Source organism: Aedes albopictus, chromosome 3 (genome assembly GCF_035046485.1).
Source record: "Aedes albopictus strain Foshan chromosome 3, AalbF5, whole genome shotgun sequence".
NCBI lineage: Eukaryota > Metazoa > Arthropoda > Insecta > Diptera > Culicidae > Aedes > Aedes albopictus.
Genome location: NC_085138.1, coordinates 342,589,991 through 342,607,777, shown reverse-complemented (window position 1 = coordinate 342,607,777; position 17,787 = coordinate 342,589,991). Strand labels below are relative to the sequence as shown.

The 17,787-nt window shown below is 37.8% G+C and overlaps 1 protein-coding gene across 1 annotated transcript; it reads left to right on the top strand.

Moving 5' to 3' along the window:
- Nucleotides 1–1,439: 1,439 nt before the first annotated feature.
- On the top strand, nt 1,440–16,331 carry LOC109424662 (zinc metalloproteinase nas-14). The gene is made up of 4 exons (XM_062859642.1): nt 1,440–1,547; nt 1,624–1,825; nt 15,674–16,104; nt 16,173–16,331. The coding sequence occupies exons 1-4, from the start codon at nt 1,542–1,544 to the stop codon at nt 16,266–16,268; spliced, it is 735 nt and encodes a 244-aa protein (XP_062715626.1). The 5' UTR covers nt 1,440–1,541; the 3' UTR covers nt 16,269–16,331.
- The last annotated feature ends 1,456 nt before the right edge of the window (nt 16,332–17,787 follow it).

The following is a 17,787-nucleotide window of genomic DNA, read 5'->3' as shown; positions in this document are numbered from 1 at the left end:
GTCGCTGACCTCTTGATATCACCACATCCTTTCCTATCCTCGTAACGGAGAAGATGGGCGTGGCCGGCAATGGAAGTTCTCATGTCTTTTTTACTTCAACCTCTGGTTGGAGAGCTGTTCCTTCCCAAATAGCATTCCATAAGCAATTAGAATAAGAGTTTTATGCAATTTAGTATCATAATTTATATTTTATATAACTAATTTTGGTATCATAATGGCCAACTTTTCCGAACTGGTTCATTATGCAACTGAAATGAGTTGCATAATGAAAAATAGTTGTATAATGTTCATAATGCAACTCATTTGAGTTGCATTATGAACATAATGCAACTCAAATGGGTTGCATTATGAAAAAATCATTGCATAAAATTTTGTATGGAACTCGTTGCAAATTCGATTTTTTCAGCACTCTTTGTATTTATCCAACTCGGCAGGCCTCGTTAGATAAATGTACGACTCGTGCTGAAAAAATCAACTTTTTGCAACTCGTTACATAAATAACTATTAAAGTTTTAGCATTACAACTTTTAGTGGGTAATCTACGAATTATTCCGTTGCCACGCAACGCAACGCACCGCAATAGTTAAGGACAAGGAGGTTCAAAGGTGATTGTTTATTATATTAGGTTGCTTTCTATAGCTAGAATGGCTACTATTTCAAGTGTAGACACAAAGTTCTGTGCTTGTATCTTAAGAATGGAGGTTTAGCTGTCTCAAACAGAAATGATTGACGAAATCATAACATCTCCGAATCAAAATTGGATCTCGATGGCGGAAACAGCATTTCCACCATCGAGCATAGGAAAGTAAGTCCCCGAAGCCAATGCTCTGTTAAGGTTGAAGAATTCATCATTGACATAATCGTCATCATCGAAAATTCTAAAGCAGTTTTCTCGCTCAAAACTTGAATGTTTGTACTGAAAATGTCTTCACTGTCGGCGTCCGTAATACAGTGAACACATTTTCATTGCGGAAATTTCATCCTTGAACGAGAAAACTGCTTTCGAATTTTCAATGATGACGATTATGTCAATGACGAATCCTTCAACCTTAAAAGGGAAGCGAATCAGAACCTGCACTGAAGAAATCATAGGACAATGCTGATCAGCCTGATTGCTCTGCATCATTTAACTATGCACTGCGTAATCCTGTTCTGCGCCAGTCTGACCTACTCTATACTGCTCTGACTATGATTTACCCTACTAGAACTTTGGTTCGTTATATTTAATACTTGTGTAGTAGCTTTATTCACAACATGTCGTACCATAAATTCCAACTGCGCAAATTTCCCGCCTTTGGTAGTATACTCCCGAACTAGGAATGAAACCAAATGCTACGGTAGGTACGCGTGCGCTTGTAAAACTTCGACACAAATTATTGCTGATTATTTGGCGGTTTATCAAAATGCAAATAGCCTAAAAAGAAGCATTTTATTGAAGCAAAATGATCCCATTCCGCGAATCACTGCCATCAGTTCGGATTGCGCCTTTCCGAGGGGAGGTAAGCACCGTCGCAAAACAGAGCAAACCGGTATAGAAAAAAATGAAGGTAATTTTTGAAAATAGTGGTATTTGGTTAGTCAAATAATTAAATGTGTATTTTCCTTCTTTCTTTCTATTCTTAGAACCTAACGGTTGGGGCACTGCTATTGGTCGTTTGTGCAGCCGTAGTCAATGGGCTGCACTATCATCCGTACGAGGAGATTAGCGGGCTACGGGATGGCGATTTGCTGGTTAAATCAGACCCAACAGGACTTGCGGACCATCGGGAAAATCCTAGCAGATGGCCAGATAGTACCGTTCCGTATCTGTTCGATGGCAGTTTTGGTAGGTAACTCTGAAAAAAAAAACATGACAACACATACATACAATACTCAAAACGTAGCGCTATACAGCAACACTTAACTCTAGCACAGAGAACAGACATCCAGGCTAGAACAAATTTCATTCGGAAAGTTGTTTAAGGATTTGAATCTTTACTTGAGTAAGGTTGCAAACCAATACACAATGACAACCACCAAACACCATATTGCCACAGTCAGTGGTGAATTGAAACATTTCAAGTGGTGACTTAAATTAGTATGGGAAATTAACCGATTGCAGCGCCACGCTATTGCCACTTGTGTTGCCGATTTCAAATGGCCCTTAAATTCCTTACACAGTTTCAGGATTGGACTTGGACGTCTGTTCTCTGTGCCCTAGTAGGATTTTGAGGTCAATATGACCCAGACGGATTCGCTGAACGTGCACTACGCCATCGTGGTGCGCCTAGTTTAACACCCTAGGAGGGTTGAAAGAAATTAAAAAAAAAAAAAACAAAATTTCTTAAAGTGTAATTTCTACAATTCTGGATCTGGCTAAGCCCATGGTCTAATCTAGCTTACAGCAATACATAAAGATTTTTTTGAAAAAAATATGCTCGGAAGAATTACTTGGTAAAAATTAATACATCCAATTTCGAGGTATTTCGTAAATAGCTAGTTCCCAAAAGTTGTGGTATATTCTATGAAAATTGTGTAGGGAATCGCGCCACTTGGGCGGTGGCTTCAATATTCGTCTATTTTCCACTATAACTCGGTCAAATTTAAACCGATTGACACAATTTTTGGAATGCGGTGAGATAGGTATAGTATCTACCCGTGTACAACATTTCAAGTCAAAATTGGTTCAAAATTGACTGAGTTATAGTGGAAAACAGACGAATATAGATGCCACCGCCCAAGTGGCGCGATATCCTAGTGATAATATTTGGAGGTTTTTAAAAAAAAATACAATTCTTTTGCAGTTCTTGGGACATTTTTGAAGTAGCTTATTACGACAATTTAATGTACAATGGATTTAGAAAGAAACTAAAGTCTAATATTCTGATGAATGATGTTCCTAAACATACCTGGAAATCTTAGGCAAAAATTCTGGAAAATCATTTTTAAATACTTCTAGAGAAAACAAAAAAAATATATCCGATATTTCTGAAGCAGTTCCATCGGGGGATTTCATCGTGAGTTCCCGTCAAACGTTGCCCAAAGAGTTTCAGCAGATATTCGTTTACCGATTAACTATCTCAGATATTTCTAAAAAGTTTGTCATAATTTCGTTGGAATTCAAAAACATACAAAACCTTTTTGCAATGATTTATTGAATGTAAAAAAATGTTCTTAAGGTTGTTCATTAACTAAGAGATTTCTATCTCAATGCACAATTTTTACATTCCTAACTGGTTTCACAAACTCAAAGATACTCTTGCCCTAATTATTTGAGAACATTTCTATTCAATTTTGAATCATAAGCTTATAGGATTTCGAACCCAGTATGGTCCTGCTTAAATAGCTTTGCATTTACCGCAAGAGGATTTAACCACTATCGTCGATAAACGCACTTGCAATTGCGAAACAGTATGACGATCTTTGATTGTGCAACGATGATCTGAAGAATGTTCGAAGCTTTTAAAACGCAGGCTCTCAAAATTAACCAAATCCACTTATTTTGTTGAATTTGTGCATATTTATCACTGTCTCATTGTCACAAAGATAAGAAATTCGTTCCACACATGCGGTGACAGTCAAGATCAAGATCAACAAAATTATCACAAAGGTTAAGTCAACCGGTGGAGTTCCGTGAATCCAGAGCTACCGAAGTGAAGTGATATTCGTGCAAAATGAGATATCCAAACGAACTTTTTTCTGCGAAGCTATAGTGATCTATTCGTATTTTCTGATGACTCAAATTACACAAACGCAGTGGTTAAAATTCGACGAAGCTCACCCACTACTTTCATCGTTTTCAATGAGTTTTTCGCACAATAAAACAAATGACACTGATAATGTAAGTAACGCTTGTAAAAGAAATTCAATTGTCATTATGTGCTATCTGCCATCTTAAAAAAATCGAAGAGTAATGGTATACGTTTGTCCACGTTTAGGTGACTTAGATGATTGTGATCATTTCATATAATAATGGCGCTTTGAAGTAGGGCAGCACTCTTAAGAAAATACGATTAAATCATAATTTCCTTTCGGTAACAAAATTTCCTTCAAAAACTTGATAAACTTTTGTATCAATTGTACCAAATGTTCACGGAGCATATACTAGTTCATCCACTAATATCATGGGGATGATGATATTCTGATTTAACATGAATCTATAACGACGATTAGCATGACATAATTATATTATCCTCCAGGGATTCATCCATGAACTTCTTCAGAAATTCCTCAAAAATCTTCCTGGAGTTCCTTAACCCTCGAACAGTCGCGTCTTCGACCATCTTCAACGGCACCACGCTCACGCTGTGTATCACAATTGCGCATTTTTCATGGTGCGTCTACTCAGTACACGACGCGACCGCTCCCTGGTTAAGAAACTCTTCCGGGAACTCCTCCATACATTCTACTAAAAATTTCCTCCAGAAAAACCTCCAGGAGCTCCTCCAGAAAATCCTCAAGGAATTTCTGCAAGAATTCCACCAACATTTGCTCCAGGAATTCCTCTACGGATACATCTAAAAAGTCCTAAAGGACCCAGGTAACAATTTGATGTTGATTAAGCACTTCTGTAGCTTGTGCAAATCAGCCTTCATTTGAACAAAAGCTGTGCAAAAGAATTGTAATCGTTTGTTCAGCTCTTAAACATCCAATTTTGGTGATTTCATTCAGCCATAAGTTGATTTATGCTCTCCGGGGGGCTGAATTAAGGTTGTAGAAGCGCTTATATCCAGAATGGGAATAATTTATTATTCTATGCATAGAACAGATAAGAATCAGATGAAGTATTGGAGTCGCTTAAACATCTTTAATTCAGCAATTAATCATCACTTATGCAGCACTAACAAAAAAAACTGAAACTTGTCCCACAGAGTTCTAGCCAGAATTACCATTAGGCTCTTGTAGGCGTAGATGTAGGATACAGTTCATAGTGGCTGAAAGAGAAATATACAAATAATTAGTATAATAGAGAATCGAACTTGGGTACATTGATTCATAGTCACTTACCTTAGCATCTGCTCCACCTGGAATGGTACGGGCTTAGTGATTCGTGGGAGAACAGGTTATATACTGCCATGTCTGATTAAAGGTTGAACGGCTTTCAACAAAGGCTGTGCTAAGGTTGAATAAGCGAGGTGCATACATTAGCTGTCAAAACATCATTGTTTTATTTGGCAGTTCAGTGCTTCTCGATTTTGATAATCGTTGTGAAGTCACGCAAAATGAATAAAAAGTACAGGTAAATATCCATGTAATACTACTAAGGCGTGGATAGATATATGTTCTTTTATCTATTTTTAGGGAACGCTGGCAGTTTTGGCGTGAAAAACACACATCTCTATCGTCATCTCGTTATTGGTGTTCTATAACCCGAAAGAGATCTTTTAATGCTTGATGCCTAATATTATTGACATTTTCTATGCTTCGTTTGTTGTTCATTATAGAAGTTTGATTAAGGCCCGAGTACTTCTGGCAAACTCCGCCAGCTCATCAAGTTGCGCATAACGAATCACCACTTTCACTGCCTACGGAACTGGAACTTGCCGATTCTCTTTCCCCTGGTAATTTTTTAACACTGGGATATCATTGATGCTTTACAATTATTCAAATAGAAATATTCAATCAAGCGATACTGTATCATCTGCATATTCCGTGCAGGTTGCTTTTCGATATGGTGGCTTCTGCTGCAGTTATGAAATCCAGCGTTCGATGATCGGAGCGGCAGAGCACAAAATAATTTTTCTATGTTTTTCGAAAATAACACTTTTTCACTTTTCATCTTGTATTTTTTTTTTAAGTGATCATATTCCGCATACGATGATAGGCTGTAGAAGAGATACGTTATACACTCAACAAGCTACTATTCAACTTGATATTCAGCTTCCAGCTTATTCAGATATTGACACAATTAACCAACCATTGCTCAGCTATGATTCTCACTAATCAGCTACCATCGTTACTTGGAGAATTTCTCCCGGAACTCTTCCAGGACTACTCCAGTAATTCCTCGAGGAATTCCTACACGGGTTCCTGAGACGTGGCTTGGTGGTCTAGTGGCTACCGCTTCTGATTCGTATGCAGAAGGTCATGGGTTCAATCCCTGGCCCGTCCTTTTCATCCTACTTTGTATCTTTCTATCCACTTTCTCTCACTCTCTCTTCTCTACATATACAACTCATGTATATTCATATGTTCATAGCCATCGCTAGAACCAGAAACGAATTGAAAAAGTCGTTTCCCTCCCTTCCAACTTCCACTTACAGCACAGTATATATTCCTACACGGGTTCCTACATAGATTCCTCCATGGATTCCCCCAGAAGCTTCTCCGGGATTTTCTTCAGGAATTCCTCCAGGGATACATCCATGAATTTCTGCATAAATTCCTTAAAAAATCCTCTAGAAGTTACTTAACAAAATACGCTTAGAAGTTCCTCGAGGAGTTTCTCCAGATATTTCTCCAGGAAGCCTAGAATAATTCTTCAGCAATTTCTCAAAGAATTTCTCCAGGAGTTTCTCCTGAAATACCTTCAAAAATGCCTTAAGGAATTCCTCCAGAAACACCTTCAGGAATTTCTTCAGGGATTCATTCTTAATTTTTTTTTTTTCAGAAATTTCTCTAGGAGTTCCTAGAGACATTTCTCCAGGAAGCCTAGAACATTTCTCAAGAAATTCCTCCAAAAGTTCCTCCAGAAATTCCTCAAGGAACTTATCCTCAAATTTCTCAAAAAATTCCTCCATAAATTCCTCCAGAAATACCACCAGGAATTCTTTCAGGGATTGCTCCAGGAATTCCTCCAGATAACTCTAAAGGAATTTCTTCCAAAACTCTTCCAGGAATTCCTCCAAGATTCTTCCAGGCATTTCTTCAAAACTTCCTCCAGGGATTCATCCATGGGTTTGTTCAGAAATTCGTCAAAAAATCCTCCAGAAATTCATCTAGGAAGTCTCGAATATTTCTCAAGAAATTTTTCAAATGATTCCTCCAGTAATTTCTCCAAGAATTCCTCAACCAAACCTCCATAAATTCCTAAAGGATTTTTTTTCATAAATTCCTCCAGGGATTCCTCCAGAAATTCCTAAATACTACTTTAAAAAATCCTCCAGAAATTCCTCCCGGAATTTCAAAAGGGATTCATCCATGAATTTCTTCAGAAATTCCTCGAGGAGTTCCTAGAGATATTGTTACGTTTGTAATATAGTTGATACGTTGTAAAGTAGATTTAAGAATTTTCCATGAATTGCATTCTCCAATTCATGGAAAATTCTTCGATTGTTGCATGAAGTGTGTTACGTTTGTAAATTGTTGTGAACATTTTGTCAGTTTATTTTGTATGTTATACTAAGGTTTGTACATCTGTCCCTGAATCTTAATGTGCATTTGTAGTGCTCCAAACATTTTAGGAGTGATCCAGTACTAAACACGCAAGCCGTCCCCTAACACGGACATCAAATTGTAGACGGTCTTGTGTTGTTGCTCGAATCGAGATGCCCCCTTAGGATTAGAAATTCCTAGACAAAAACAAGCTATGAATGCAGCAACAGATGCTGCGAACTAAAAGGCGAACTGCCAAACAAAATACATTTTTAGGATGACTGATGGACCAAGAACAATAATGAAACCTCGTCATCCAGAGATTGGACTTCGTTATCCATATGGATGACTGGGCATAAATTAATGTTATGTGTTGCATGTTTGTGTTTTGTGCATTTGTAATGTTCTATTTTGTTTTCGTATCCAAGTTCCCAGACGTGGGGCCCGATACGGAAAATAAAATGCACATTTATAAGGTTCCAATGTTCGTGAGGCCTTGCGCATTTATAAGGTTCCAATGTTTTGTTACATTGGCGCCCAACGTGGGGCTCCAACGTAACGAAAACATTGGAACCTTATAAATGTGCATTTTATTTTCCGTATCGGGCCCCACGTCTGGGAACTTGATACGAAAACAAAATGGAACATTACAAATGCACAAAACACAAACATGCAACACATAACATTAATTTATGCCCAGTCATCCATATGGATAACGAAGTCCAATCTCAGGATGACGAGGTTTCATTATTGTTCTTGGTCCATCAGTCATCCTAAAAATGTATTTTGTTTGGCAGTTCGCCTTTTAGTTCGCAGCATCTGTTGCTGCATTCATAGCTTGTTTTTGTCTAGGAATTTCTAATCCTAAGGGGCCTTTCGATTCGAGCAACAACACAAGACCGTCTACAATTTGATGTCCATGTTAGGGGACGGCTTGCGTGTTTTGTACTGGATCACTCCTAAAATGTTTGGAGCACTACAAATGCACATTAAGATTCAGGGACAGATGTACAAACCTTAGTATAACATACAAAATAAACTGACAAAATGTTCACAACAATTTACAAACGTAACAACATTCCACCAGGAAGCCTAGAAAATTTCTCAAAAAACTCCTCCTCCAAAAATTTCTTCTGGAATTCCTCCAAAAACTCCTCTGGGAATTCCTCGTGAAATTCCTCCAAAAATTCCTCCATGAATTCCTTTAGGAATGCCACCAAAGATTTTTCCAGAAATTTTTCCACGGATTCCAGGCGAAATTCCTTCAACAATTTCGCCAGCAATTCCTTCAGTAGTTCCTCCAGGAAATTCTGCAGGAATTTCTCTGAAAACTCCTTCAACAATTCTTTCAAGCATTTCTTTAGTAATGGATTCCTCCAGAAGGTCCTTCAGGAATTCCTCCTGAAAATACTCCAGGGATTTCTTCTGGAATGCCTCCACGGATTTCCCTAGGTGGTTAAGTGATTCTCAAAATGATCCACGGAATACTATTTTGATGCACGAATTACAAAAATGGTGCATAAAATTCAATTCTGGCATGATCAACGGAACGTCCAGATAGTGCATGCGTGGCAAGTAATTGCAATTTAATGTATAGATTGCTGAGATGGTGCTGACAATTTGAAGATGGTGCTCAAGTTAGTTGGTGCATGAAATTCAAATTGCGTGCGGTCATAAAGGTGCAAGATGTCAACGTGGTGTATAGGATAACTAGATAACACGGTGGATGGTGCATGGAATACTGATATGGAGCATGGCATTCAAAGATGGTGCATGATGTCAGTATGATGCATCAGAGTCGACATGGGTCATGGCACATAGGATGTTATTATGATGTACGAAATTTCAAACTATAATAATGGTGCAATAGATTCATAGATTATATAGGGAACTCCACAATTGCGAGTAAACAGCTTTGGTAGTGCATAGAATTTAACGATGGTGCATGATTCCACATTGGAATTTAATGTGGTGCGCAAGTCATCATAGTTTACGTACATGGGATACAGTTTTGGAATGCGAAATGGCAAAATGGTGCATGCTATTCAAATGTGGTGCTGACATCACCAATTAGTTATAAAATGGTGTGTGAGATCAGCATGAAGGCGTAGATGATTCTGTGAACATCATGGTTGTGCATGGAATACCGAGAAATTGCATGTGTCAGTATAGTGCATTAGCTGTCACCATGTTTCCGTGATTCTTAACATTACGTATGCATAAATATTGCGTGGCAATCATCACTAGAGTCGAGACAATTTTAAGATTGAAACGGCCGTCTCTGGATTGGTGTTCGAAGAAGGGGATGACGAAGGGCCAGAATCACCAACCCAGCATTCGATTCAACATGGTGCCCTATGTTTTTGTTTTGATTGCTTAGTTCATGGAAAAAATGTGCTTGAAACATCGACACTGCTGCGCTGCTACATATAATATCGTGCAAAGTGATAAAGCAAGTGATACAATCTTCAAAAACAAGAATTTTGTTTGAAATGTGTAATTTTCGAAATAAGCACTAGCAACACACGAGCCACACACCTGAAAATCAGGAACAAGTTAGGGTAAACCGACCAGAAAATGGATTCCAAAACGCGCCGTATTAAAAAACGATGTTGGTTAACCCGTTAACGCTCAAGGTGTCTCACAATTTAAATCTTTAAATAAATTTGTTATCAAAGGTCAAGTTCCAATAAAATAAGCATGACGAAAAAAATGGAAGTTTATGGTGTAGTTCCAAAAAAAATCTTCATTGGTGAAGATATCTGATAATTTTCTCGATTTCTATTTCAACACAACTTCTTCGCTACCTTTATATTCTGATCCGTAAAGATACAATACAGCTCTAAACAAGTGAGAGAGATGATAACCACTCAAAAAGAATAGAAAAATATAAATACATATAAATTGGGGCAGAAATCTAACCCGATAAACGCCTAAAACTATGCAATGCATGGTCCCTGTAATATTATGTAGTTTCCCAGTGAAGAGAATGGATCAATGAAGCCAACTTTTCTTTCGTTTACCGCATGTAAACAAAGGTGCCACCGAAGGAATTTTTTGACAGAACCTGATGGTATTTCTAGAGTAATCCCTTATAATTTACCCTGAGACGTGAATGAATTCTGTGTGAAAATTTTATGACGGAGTTAAAATGGCAGTGTTAGAATTGTGATTTGAAAATTTCAAACGGTAATTTCTTAAGATATTATTTGTCCGCATTTTGTTTTTTTTTTTCTTTAAGAAAATGTGTGATTATTTCAATTATATGTGGATATTTTTTGGTGAAATACATTGAAGATACTGTTAAACTGATATGAATATCTTCCAAAAAATCCTTATAAAAAATTCTTTCGAAAATTTATTTATGATTTCCATTTCAACATTTCTATCCCGGAAGTCCATTGATCTTTTTTTTTTCGATTTATTTGGCAGGATGACAACTTTAACAATTTATTCAGATGTTTTTTGTGGTTTTAACTACAACTTTTATATTTCTATTATTCCTATTATATGGTATTAAATTATATTCTTCGATTTTATTGTACGATTCGCCTTATTTTTTTTTTTTGCAATTATGCAGAAGATCTAAAAACGGTGTGCTGTTCCTTCTGGTAAATAAATTCCTGATTTCTCTTAGTTAGTTCTCTTGTTGATTTTATTATTTTTTTTTTTGAAAATTCTGCGAATTTTCCTCATAATTTAAACGTAAATGTGCAAGCAATTGATCAGGGCTGTTGAATATTATATAACAACACAGTATTCTTAAGGGATAACTCCAGAAACATCTAAAAATATTTGAAACAGTTTACATATTTCACATATTGTAAAAATGTTGAACATTGCCATAAATTCCAAGAATACTGCCAGAACAAACTAGCTTAAAATAAATCATTTTATTTCACATTCCGATATTCTGTCTGTTGATTCAGTTTGATTATAATTGTAATGTAACGCCACATATATGAAAAATGGTAAGGCAGTAATAAATTGTAAAATGTAAAATCAATGTAGAAACAAAAGATTTCGGCTCAGTTATGCCCATGTGGCGCCCGAGCCTTCCAAATAAACGAATAAGTAAAAAAAAAAAAGGAAAAATGAATGACATAAATTCAGCCGAATTATCCTTGGTTTAATAAGTTGGATTTTCATCTAAACTTGATTTAACTATACTATAGAAATAAACTATACCTGACAGATAGCGTAGAATTGGATGGAAAAAAGGAAACATTGATAAAGAGAAGATTTCAAAGTGAAAAGATTTGTTTTAGTATTGCCATTTTTTGATATTCGGGAAATCCCGGGAATTCTGAAAAATATCCCGGGATTCGGGATTTTTCAGATCCCGGGAAATCCCGGGCAAGACCCTCTAATTGTGACAGCAGTCGAGTTATGTCAAACACACAAGGCTACGGTGGCGCTATCGGTTCATTTCATAGCGGCCGTGTTAGTTATTTTAGTGATCCATTGTCGGACAAAAGAGGCATGAAACAAGAGACAAAAAAGACGCGGCGATTACTCTGTATCCCAACTGTTAACAGATAATGCCATGATCTCGATTTTTTTTGTTGCAGACAAAACGGAAGCTGAATTTGTTGCGTACTTTTCAACTCGTGATTAATCAATTATTACTAACCCAAAATCGAAACTTTTTGATGATACATCTTCAGCAGCATTGCAGTGTTTACCGACTCAAAGTTACCGCTCGAATGCAAGGCTTAAAAATCTGTAAACCCGTGGTGCACGATTTTTGTCCTATTCTGTTCAAGTTGGGACAAACCTATGTCGCATTGGGTAGAATGTCGCAACAAATTCAGGTTGCGACATTGTCTTTATTGTTGCGCGATGGTTGAATTTTGATTCACTGGTTTCAACTGCAGTGTTCAACATTTCTCATTTTTTTTAACAAATGAAATAAAGCGTGCTCACTATGTTTAGTATAACCAAAAATACTGGAAACGTTAGATTTTACACAGATGATGATTTATAATAAAATGATTGAGTTTTTCATTCAGTACCCCACAAACTCTCTTTACGTACTCACCATACGAAAACTTTTCAGAAATTTTGTATGTTTTAAAAGGAAAATCGTGTTAAGTACTGTTCCTTTTAATTTGTATCTTTTGACAGATACGTATTTCGACCTCAACTTATATGGTGTACTTCAGTGTCTCGTACTTACAGGTATTCCACTAACTTATTTATTTATTTACCATCATCTTCAACACTAGGTTGTACAGACTGTTGCCTAACTTATAAATCTTATTCTATTACTAAAAAAACTTTTTGAGACGTTAAAATCGAAGCAACTTCGTTAAATTCGATTTGTTCGATCTACCAGTTGCAATTTAGAAATACGTACAAAAGTCTGAAAACATAACGCTAACGGAAGAACATTCCCGATAGAAATTCCTGAAGGACTCCCGGGAGGATATACTGAAGGAATTCTGAAAGGCATATCCAGTAGAATTCTGAGGGAATCTCAGCTGAAAGCTTGGTAGGAATCCCTGAAATAATCACAGAAGAAATCCCGGGAGGAATTGCTGTATTAATCCCGAGAAAGAATTCCATTAGGATTCTCTGAATATGTTTCGACAAAACACTTTGGATGTATACTAAAATGAATCTGTGAAGTAATTCCAGCAGAAATCCGTGGAAGAATGATGGTTTAAATTTCTGAAAGAGTCCTTTCAGGATTTTGTAAAGCAAAAATCCCTGAAGTTATTCCTGAAGGAGTCCCGCAAACAATACCTGATGGAATCCTTAGAGAGATCATGACAGGAATGCCGACCAGAAACTAAGCAGGTATTCCTGCAAGATCCATAGAAGATGTATCATAGATCATAGTATTGCCAGAAAAAAATCTAGGAAGGAATCTATATTTTTTCATATATTTTTGCGGGAGGAATCCCTTAAGGAATCACAGCAAAAATCCTGGAAGAAATCTTTGACGGAATTCTATCACAAATCCCTGAAGGAATGCAGAAAAGAATATCTAAAAGAATCCTTTCATGATTTTTCAACCCCTGTAAAAGTCCTTGAAGAGAACTCCGGAGCAATCCGTATCTTGGAAGCAATATCTTAAAGAATCCCGGGAATAAACCTGGAAAGATTCTCGAAAGGAATGTCTGAAGAAATTCAGGAAAGAATTCCTGAAGGTATCTCGAAAATCAACCTCAGCTCATCTAATCTAATCTCAATTCATCACTCACCCTACTCTCCAGCCTCTACCTTACTGTCTTCTTTGCCCTCTATTCCAACCAGGCTTGTAAACATTCGACACTTTTCACTACCTTCGTTTCGTTGCCGCGGTCGGGTGTCAGCTTGCTTTGTTTCATTCGAGCGCGACCGCTACCTCTTACACACAACACGAGCGGCAGAACGAAGATCAATAAACAAAAAGTGGATCAAATCATCGTCGTCTGACACGGTGACATTTGTCCAATTCAAGCTTTATGCAAGATTTCAGCCAATTTTGATTAAGATCGATATAATATTAGTTTATTCGTGTGTGATAAATCGATTACGACACATACATTTATACAAAACAGCTCTCTTTATGGGAAAGACAGGAACAGGGGCGTACAATTTCGTTTCAATGATACACTTTCATGCAACATTTGAATGAGTCACTTCAAGTGTTTCATACATTTTTCTAATGACTCGGTCGTTAAAACATACTATTCCACTCATCGTGGCACTCGGTAGTCTCCCACCCGGTCGCATTGCTTGTGCTTCACCCGTCAGAGCATTAGTGTCTCACTGGTGCGCGCTAATCTCTCAATGGTTACGGGCGCCGGTTAATTGGATTTAAGTGGTCGAATTTGTTATCCTCTTTCATAAAACATAATTATCATTCTATTGGCGTGCACCACTATTTAAAAATGTGGTTTAAATAGTGTTTTTAGCATGTTGAAGTATTTCAATGACTCATAAATGAAACGAAAATCCAAGTGTATCATCCCATGTTTCATACACATTTGTTTCTGTAGCAGCAACGAACGAGTGTGTTGCTGGGTGAGAGATGAAGCATCACAGCAGTCCGTTCGCATGGGAAACGATTTGCTACAGTCGTCGTACGTCATGTTTTCCTTTCGAAATTGCACGACCCTGGACAGGAATAACAAAAACCGATCCATATACCGAAGACGCAATCGTGGTCAAGCGCATTCTTTCGACATTTTTGTTCCGGACAGTAGTGTGATCGCTTGTGTTGCGAATGTTGGAGACAAAGGCAGCCGAATATCGACAAAAAGGTGTCAAAGACTGTGATCGCTAACAACACTGATTCCAACCCTCTGTCCCACGTTCTATCATAACCTTCAACTCTAACATCGGCCCTACCCTCTACCATAACCACTGCCCTATCCTTTACCGTACCCTCTAGTCTATATTGTGCTTAATCGTACCGTCTACCCTACTGTCTACCCTAACATTTATCCTACCCTCAACCCTACTCGTTATTCTACCCTCTTCCCTACCGTCTACCCTATTCTCCCCTAACCTTCTACTCCACTCCCTCTTCTCTATCCTTCACCCAAACCCTCTTCCCGACCGTCTGCTCCATCGTTTACCCTACCCGCTACCCTACTACCTACCATGACCCTCTACCCTTTTTCTCATGAAGCCCGATCGATAGATACTAGCGTGGTTCAAAAAATCGTTTTTGCTCCACACCGCTTATTCGATTCGTAACCAGATTCTAAGCCTTCTCCCAAAAAATGAGCTGATTTGGTTGAAAATTTAAAGTGCTCTTCAAAGTTTGTGTGGGAATTACTATGGGGCAAGGACGTTTTTCATTCAATTGACCGTAGCATTTCCCCAAGTACCCTAGAGTGTTAGTTGACCCTTGGTACTACTAGGCTACTTTATCAGCTACAACTTTGCCGAAGACCACATTCAAATCGGGCGCCTCATTAATCTGCTATCGATTGTTAAAATGCCTTATTAAAATCGTAAGTTTTTATCCCCCACCATAAAGCCGAAACATATAACGTCCCTTCCGTCGAGGTTTGCATTTTTTTTTACAATTTCCCATGGGAAATCTGTGAAACTACTGTCACGTACAAGTAAACGTATGCATTGGGTGGGGCACTTAATGCTTTTTTGTATGTTTCAATGTTCGAAGAAGTTTTCAAATAAGTGAGCTTTGATTTACATCGATAAGGTAAACCGGGGCAAATTTTGAAGGGATTTCAATACAATTTGTATTTTTTTTTTCAACCGAAAGATTGATTGATTCAGAAACTGTGTGTTATGACATTCAAATTGATTATAATGACTAGACAACATCACGTTATCCTGCTATTTCATCTTACTACACCCGTTTCTACTTACCCCAGTGCACCTTACGTGATTCTAATGGTTTACATCTTCTCTACAGTTGTGAATCAACAGGCCATCGTAACGGATGCCATGCAAGTCATTCAGGATGCCAGCTGCGTTAGGTTCACCCCGAAACAGGACCACCACCATAACTTCGTCCTCATCACTAGGGAAGCTTCGGGATGTTGGTCCTCGCTGGGAATGCAGGGTGGCCAGCAACAGATGAACCTGGATCCCCGAGGTTGCATCCAGAAGGGAGCCGTACTGCACCAGTTGATGCACCTGCTCGGGTTCATCCATCCGGATAGCCGTCCGGATCGCGATCTGTATGTGAAAATTCAGCTAAACAATGTGGTCAGCAACGAGATACCGAACTTCGACAAAGTTGACGGCTTCAATGACTTCGGAATGACCTACGACTACGAAAGCATTCTGCACCGCAGTGGGTTGGCATTCACCGCTACGGGAGGGCATACGATTGTTCCTCTGGTTAGTATGGGCGGTTCAACTAGGTTCTTTTGGGTACTTACAAAACATTTTTTTTTGTTTCATTTTAGCATGAGGACATTGAGCTTGGACAGCGAGAAACTTTAAGCATCAAAGACATTCGCAAGATTAACAAAATGTATTGTATCGAAGTTCCACTTGCATAAAGTTATCATTGATTTTTTTTGCCAGAACTTATTGATAGTATAAATAAATATATGTGCATTACACTAATGCTTTTTTATACAGTTTTTTTTTTGTTTAGAACAGGGTAATCAAGAAAAATATTCTTTTTTGCTGTAGAATCCACATAGTAATTCTCTATGAGTTTAGCATTACTACTTCTAGCATGGCTCATACAGTTCTACGATTGTTCTAGGAATACTTTCTACCTTCTATATAAGATTCTTTGAGCGGTTTACTTATGAGTCATCTAGGAGTTCTTTTGGAGATTCCTCCAGTAACTCTATCCAACATTCCTCAAGAGATTCTATTCAGGATTTTCCAAGACGTACACAGCCCACATTCCGGATCCACTAATGATGACAAGCATTGGCGTTACTAGGATTTTTTCCTGGAGGGGGCCCAGGGGGGGGGGGGGGCCTAACTTGAGATGAATTTTAAGCGGGATGGGCGCCCGATAAGTAAATATGCAAATCAGTATTGTAGTTTTGAGCAATCAAAATGACTGTTTCAGATTTGTTCATAGTTTTGTAAACTATATGAGTACGAACAATTCCTCCAAGAATTTTTTCCATAGCTTAATTCAATGATTCCATCATGGCTTCTTCCAGAAATTCAATCAAGAATTCATCCAGGGATTCCACTAGACATTTTTTCGGGGATTTGTCCTGGGATATCTTTAGAGGTTCCTCCAGTAATTGTTCCAGTGCTGTTTTCGAAGTTTCCTTCAGGAATTTCTCCAGAGATCCTTTAAGGTATTTTTGCAGGTATTCAGAGATTTCTACAGGGATATCTCCATATAGGGTATGTGTACCGTTCCTTGGCCTAATATGCCAGCTGCCTTGACAATTTTGACCATAACTCGTGAATTAATAGCAGTATAAATGATGTCTTCACTCTATCACGCACTCTAGGCAGTGCATGTTTCTGCAATTGGAAGTAAACTAGCATAAATATTCAAGAACTTACTTAACTACGTTGAAAAGATTCGATGCGATGTTATGCAACGTTGGTCTACGGTACAAAAATTGGCCTATTAGTGGATACAACGTTGGCCTATTGCTTTCCAAACGCTAGAACCACTTATTCTATATTTTTTAATATTTCTGCTGAAGTATTATCACTGTTTGTTCACCAATCTTGCTTTCAAATTACATTTTCGGAGCCAAATTTTCACATTACTATAAAGAAATAACTCAAACTAAAGTTTTTTCTTAATTTAGTAACGAAAACAATGCAACTCCATTTTTGTGTTATATTTTAACAGTCACCGCACACAAAATCTTTCTTCCCGTTCGTTCTTTCTGGTTCAATCGCAAGCAATGTGGTTGACGTCACTTTTTCGGTGTTATTGACGTCACTTTACTGATGGGCCAAGATTTGGGTACATAGTGAAAAAAATGTCCTCAATATTCGGCCCACATTTAATTTGTAAAATAGTTATTTTTCTTTGAAAACAAATATACAAGATCATGATAGCGTCTTTGACCGTCGCATAAAATG